Source organism: Arachis hypogaea, chromosome 9 (assembly GCF_003086295.3).
Source record: "Arachis hypogaea cultivar Tifrunner chromosome 9, arahy.Tifrunner.gnm2.J5K5, whole genome shotgun sequence".
Taxonomy (NCBI): Eukaryota; Viridiplantae; Streptophyta; class Magnoliopsida; order Fabales; family Fabaceae; genus Arachis; species Arachis hypogaea.
This window is the reverse complement of record NC_092044.1, coordinates 31,528,847-31,535,414: the sequence shown is the minus strand read 5'-3', so window position 1 is coordinate 31,535,414 and position 6,568 is coordinate 31,528,847. Positions and strand designations below refer to the sequence as shown.

General features: G+C 35.2%; 1 protein-coding gene across 1 annotated transcript; it reads right to left on the bottom strand.

Annotated features, from left to right (window-relative positions):
- Positions 1–1,017: 1,017 nt before the first annotated feature.
- LOC140175104 (zinc finger BED domain-containing protein RICESLEEPER 1-like) lies at positions 1,018–5,183 on the bottom strand. The gene is made up of 5 exons (XM_072202023.1): positions 4,970–5,183; positions 2,063–2,206; positions 1,615–1,979; positions 1,206–1,524; positions 1,018–1,115 (listed from the first exon to the last, which is right to left on the bottom strand). The coding sequence occupies exons 1-5, from the start codon at positions 5,181–5,183 to the stop codon at positions 1,018–1,020; spliced, it is 1,140 nt and encodes a 379-aa protein (XP_072058124.1).
- Between the last annotated feature and the right edge of the window lie 1,385 nt (positions 5,184–6,568).

The following is a 6,568-nucleotide window of genomic DNA, read 5'->3' as shown; positions in this document are numbered from 1 at the left end:
TAAGCGTTTTTAGTTCCAGAACTTTTGAAATCAATATTCCAATATAAGTTATTAGAGGCTCTGAGCTGTTGATATTGTAGGATTGAGTTCCGATAATTTAATATCAAAGTTAAGGTTGCTGTTGGACCATCAGAGTTTTTGGCCGCTGTTGGAGCTGCCGCCGAGTCAGCTCGGGATTGCGGCTGTTCCATTTTGCTCTTACTGATCGAGTTACCGGGATTGTCTGTTGCAGTTAAATCCGTTTCTGCTATTGCAGAAGTGAGCAGACCTGCGATTGAAGCTGCAGTTGATTTTGGGCGGAGAGGAATGGTTCTTGTGACGCCTTTAGTTTATGGGTTCAACTTTTGAGGTAGGTTTTTTTTAAATCTATTTTACATTACAGAGTTGTGATAAATAGATATTGATGCAGAAAGATATACTTCTATGATTATATTTGTCTTATGGATGTGATGGTTTGTTGGACTGGATTATTGGGTGCTTGATTGCGTGAGTGGTGTATGGTTGTTGATAAAAACTAGGGGTGGTAAAGCGGGCAGGCCCGCCTCGCCCCGCCAAAGCCCGCCCAAATATGGGGCGGGCCGGCCCGCCCCGCCAAAGGACGGACTGGTGGGTTGGCGGGCCAGCCCGCCTCTTTTTTTTTTCTTTTGAAATATTTTTTAACCATATATAAAAATTTAACCATATTTTTCAATTTACCGTACTAACTAACTACTAACAATTATTTTATTTTATAATAAAATTATTTTATTGAATTAATTTTTTAACATATAAAGTAATATCTTAAATTAATTATTAATTCATAAAAAATTTATAATTAACCATTATAACTCTTTTCATTGAAAATAACATAACAAATAATAAATATCAAAGTCTCAAACATAAGTGGTTAAGTGCATAACATTAATAAAACAAACACATAATCCACACATAAATCCTACTATAATTAAAACAAAACACACAGCATAATTCATAAATTAACAAGACACCTAAAACAATCCTTAAATCAATCCACATAAATCAATTATCAACTTCCAAATCAATAAAATTTGAATCTGATCCGGAAGTTGAAACACCGCCTCGTCTAGCACCTTGAGGATTCACATCTTCACCTTCACCTACAATTAGAAGAATACCCAAATTTAGAACAAGATATAAATACTTAAATATTATATAAATATTAAATTAGTAACTGACAATCTAATTACCATCAACAAAGCCTTTATTCCAATTGCGAGTACAAATCACAGCTTCAACATTTTCTGACAACATTTGACTTCTATATTTGTTAATGACATGAGCTCCAATACTAAAGGCAGATTCCGATGCAACCGTAGTAATTGGAATACTCAATAAATCACGTGCCATGATTGATAACTTCGGATAACGACTCTCATATAATTTCCACCATTCCAAAACATCTAAATCTTCAAAGCAATCCTTTGACAAAAGTGGCTCCTCCAAGTATGTATCAAGTGGATTCTTTCCACTAGAGACCTCAGCTTGATGGTTACGTTTCATCAATTTCTAGCAAAATAGAAGTTATCACATCTTGTTAAGATAGAATAATGACAATCAATAATATAAGAGAATTAAAATATGTTAAACAGTACTTACGCCAACAATCGCAAGTCGCTTCTTGCTTGCACTTTCAGGAGTATGGGTCATGGATGAAGACTGAATACTAGGTCCTTGTGCTTCAACAGTTGGAGGAGAATTCTTGTCATATTTTTCAAAAAGCTTGTATAATTTCTTTTTCACCTGTTCCACCTTTCCTTTTGCAGTCTCAGTATCAATCTCTTCATACATAAGCTCTAAAGTAGAAATCTTAAGCCTAGGATCAAGAATAGCACCAAATGCAAGAATGACACTATACTTTTCCCAATACTTCTTAAATTTATTCATAATCTTTTCTCCCATGCTCCTTAGAAGCTCATCTTCACTTCTCAAACTTCCCATAAAAACATATTGAATATGATAGACTTGTAGAAAATACAAATTCGAAGTTGGATAAGATGTACCAGAAATCAAATTAGTAGTTTCATAAAAAGGTATAAAAATTCACATATCCTTTCAGCTCTCCCCCATTCATCAACCGAAGGAGAATGCTTATAAGCATGATCAGTTGCCTTCAAATACTCAAAGGCCTTCCGATACTTGATAGCACTTTCGAGCATAATGTACGTAGAATTCCATCGAGTAGTAACATCTAGATGCAACCCACTTGTAAAATTCAAACCAGGAATCGCAGAAACACATTTTTTAAACCTTATCATTCTACTTTCCGATCCCCTTACATATTTCACACATTTTTTAATCCATCTTGTACAATAAGATTCAAGATATGAGTAGAACAACGAATATGAAAGAACTCCCCATCACACAACAACCAATCATGCATATTTAATGTACTTTTCAAATGATCTTTATAACAATATGAGTTTTTAAAATTAAATTTTATGCTTTGAATTTAAAAATAAAATTTAATTTAATTATCACTTATTCTATTATTTTAAATTATCTATCAGAAACTATATTGATAATTGATAATTACAGTCTAAATTAATTTTTATAAATATTATTATTATTATTATTATTATTATTATTATTCAAAAAGAAAAAAAATGGCCGAAGGACATTATTATACATATAAGCCACTATATATATTTATTATATATCTATATGAGAAAGAAAGAAAGCAAGCCGAATATGACACATGTTTTCTTTGCATGTATAACTAATGACACTTTAAGTCTCTTTATTTCAATAATCATCATCATTTTGCATTGCTTTCACTGAATCACCGAACCACTAAAAAAAAGAAAGAAAGAGAGAGACCGAGAGTGTGGCTGAGGAGAACCGTGAAACCTTCGAGTTTTCGGTTTCGATTTCTTGAGATCCGTAACTCCAATAAAAAATCTAATCTGGTAAAAGTGTTCGTATCTTTCTCTTCTACACGTTGACGTCATTTTTGTTTAGTGGAAGCTGACGGTAATATAGCTCCCCTTCCTCTTGAGTTCGGCCAACTGGAGTTTTAGGAGGCATAGATGATTTCTGACGTTTTCCTCTTCAGTAGCTCGATCAGAAAGTTTTTGCGGAGCTTTCGTTGATTTTGATCTCATACAGAGGTAGGAGGTTTATTTTTAAAGATAAACGTTTTTAATTTAGAATGCCTACAAAATTAATTGAATAATTGCAGATATAACTATATATATATATATATATTAATAATAGTAATGTTATTGAGTGTGGATTACTGCTGTGAATGTGACTGTTTCTGATTATTAAGAGTTTCATTGATTTGAGAATTGTTGAGGAATAGAGAACCCGTAAGGGTGGTTTAGTCCGAATTTTAGAGGAAATGCCGCCAAAATGTCTGCCATAGGAGAGCAGATGTGACATTGTTTGGGCCTTAGTGCCAAATGTAAAGTGGGGACTCCCACACACTGAGAACTATTTTTCAGATGTACACTTATTGATTTGGAAAGTCACACTGATGCAGCCTAGCCGTACGACTTATAAGCACACTGATGCATCTGGAAAGCCATACCTGGGACTTGTGCCTGGGTAATGTCGGGAGCGGGTAGGCAACCGACACATGAGCTCATGGCCTGCGTTAGGGATAGACATGCATCATGTTGTTTGCACATTTGCATTTGATTGCGCTTGCTTGTCTTATTACTTTGTGATTGTATTGTTTGTCTTGTTGTGACTTGCTTGTACACTGAATTGAATCTCTTGCTTGCACTACTTGTTTGTGAGTGTATTAAAGTGATTACGAGTTGACATTTGACTGAGGATTAATATGTGGCTGAGAGACAGAAAGTGTGACTAATTTTATATTTAAGTTTTGTTTTGAGTTAAGAGATTTTAAAAGGAGATAATTATTTATCTAAAGTAGAAATAAAAGTATTTCCAAAGGGTTAACAAAATAGTTTTACTAAGTAAGTTAATTATTTGCATTAAATTCATTACTTTTACGGTATTCCTATTCCCTACTGAGAACGTGTGGTTTGTTCTCACCCCAAAATCTTCCACCCTTTCAGTGACACAGGTTCGAAGATTCAGTTAGAAGATGCAGACGACTAGTAGATTTACTTGTGATTCCTGTTATTTTTATAGAGTTTCCTCGCCCTTGTTGCTTTAAGTTTTATTTTATCCAGAGGGATAGGTATTGTATTTGAGTTTTATATTGAATTCATTTGTATAGCATTTATTATTATTAATAATTGTGTGATTTGAATTACTACAAATAATTTTCTGGTATTTTCTTATAAACTGAAACGCGATATCGACCTAAAGGCTCAATATTAAATAGTAAATAAGGAGAACAGGTTAGTAACTCCTTACTTTTGGTACGATCATGACGTGCTAAAGGTTATGGTGTTACAATCTTGGCATGTATCATTAGCAGATGCATTATCCACTGTAAGAGTCATAATCTTCTTTTCAATTCCCCACTCATTTAAAAGCTCAAAAATCTTGGAAGACAATTCAAATCCCGTGTGAGGAGGAGGCATATGACAAAAACTCAATATTTTACTTTGCAATTTTCAATTTAAATCAACAAAGTGAGCAGTTAAGTATAAATAACCCTCTGTAGTGATTGATGTCCACAAATCAGAAGTCAAACAAATTCTATTGGGAATGGCTACTAAAGTACTTTTAAGCTTTTCTTTTTCCCTTGTGTAAATTTTCAGCACATCCTCTTTAAGAGTATTTCTAGTAATCAGGCTTAGAGTTGGACTGATGTATTTTATCCAATTCCTAAATTTTTTATTATCAACAATAGAGAAGGAAACATCACAATCAATCACAAAGACAGCAAACATCTCACGTGATACATGATTATCTATCTTGAGAGCCCCCATTTTATTTTGCATTTCTATCAAAGTTTGACTAATATCCTCAAAGTCTATTTTCACGCACCTGTCTAAATGACGTTTAAGTGACGATGTCCCATATTATTTACCACCAGCTTTGAACTTCTGTTTGCATCCATCACATTGAGCACGATCTATACCATCATCACCAGGTCTAAGCTTTGTGAAATATCTCCACACATCAGATGTTGTTGCCTTCGTCTTTTTCTTTTTAATATCTTTTGTCGTTTCAGATGTTTCCATATTTTCAGGATTTTGTGTTACATTCCCACTATCAACTTCCATAGAGAAAGGGTTATCCATAGCAAAATCAACAATTCAACCTAAATAACACAAATACATCAGAACAAGTATGAAAGAAGCTAAGCAGAGGAACTGAACCATCAATAATTTTCAATAATGTTGCATCAAAAATTCAAAACAAATACACCAAGCATCCCTTTAAGGCAAAAATCATTAAAGCAACGAATTAAAATAGAAATACAGAATGCATATCAAAGAATGCATATCAACATAAATAAGAAATTAAGAATAAACAGTCAATAGCATATTCAATCAAGCTACCAAGCCACCAAACTAGTTTCGATGTTTGAATTCATTCATAAATTAGAAGTTAATTAGCATTTTAAAAATAGGAGAAAGAAGCTGTCCACAAAAGCATGAAAGAATCTGTCCAGAACCAGTCAACTACAAAAACAAGTTTCCTAAACAAATTCACAAAATCCAGTGTCCAGTGAAACAAGTTTCCTAAACAAATTCACAAAAAATTTGATAAGCATGAAAGAATCTGTCCAGAACTAGTCAACCACAAAAACAAGTTTCCTAAACAAATTCACAAAATCCAGTGTCCAGTGAAACAGGTTTCCTAAACAAATTCACAAAAAATTTGATAAGCATGAAACAAGCTGTCTAGAAGACCAGAACCAGTCAACCACAAAAACAAGTTTCCTAAACAAATTCACAAAATCCAGTGTCCAGTGAAACAAGTTTCCTAAACAAATTTACAAAAAATTTGATAAGCATGAAACAAGCTGTCCAGAACCAGTCAACCACAAACACATGAATATATGATTATATGATATAGCCATAACAAAAACAATGAATAGGTAAACTCAGTAACTCACTAAACTGTAATCACAGTTCCTTATTTTAAAAAAAATAAATAAATAACTTCACTTACTGAGTTTGAAACACAGCCGCCAAGAAGCAGAGAGGAGGGCACCGGAAATCCGCCGGAGGTCGGACACAGAACCATCGAGACCCGAGAGGCAAAGGAGGAGAGAAGAGAGATGAGCAGAGGACTGGCGAGACCAAACAGCGCCGCCGGGAGTGCGATTCGGTGAGGACGGGCGAGAATCGCACGAGACAGGGACCGGCGAGTGGGAGACCGATGGCGATGAGCTGCAAAGGAGGAGAGATGAGTAGAGGATAGAGTAGAGGAAAGACCAACAGCGCCGCCGGAAGTGCGATTCGGTGAGGCAGCAACTGGCGACTGGGAGACCGACGGGTTGAAGGAAGTCGAGGCCTTGAGGACGAGGCGATGCTCAGGGTCTCAGGGACAGGCATTCACTGACTCAGCCACTCAAGGTTAGGGTCTCACTCTCAACTCTCATTCTCTCAAGGAGTCAAGGTCAGGGTCTCAAGGAAGCTGGAAAAGTGGGAAGGGAAAATGGGAAATTAGGGCCGGC

What these genes read in the sequence shown, in the direction of transcription:
- LOC140175104 (XM_072202023.1), bottom strand. Translation starts at nt 5,183, where the DNA reads ATGGATAACCCTTTCTCTATGGAAGTTGATAGTGGGAATGTAACACAA. An exon ending in ACAGAAGTTCAAAGCTGGTG is followed by an intron (nt 2,207 to 4,969) that starts GTAAATAATATG and finishes GGTTGCATCTAG; the next exon opens with ATGTTACTACTCGATGGAAT. An exon ending in GGGGAGAGCTGAAAGGATAT is followed by an intron (nt 1,980 to 2,062) that starts GTGAATTTTTAT and finishes ATTTTCTACAAG; the next exon opens with TCTATCATATTCAATATGTT.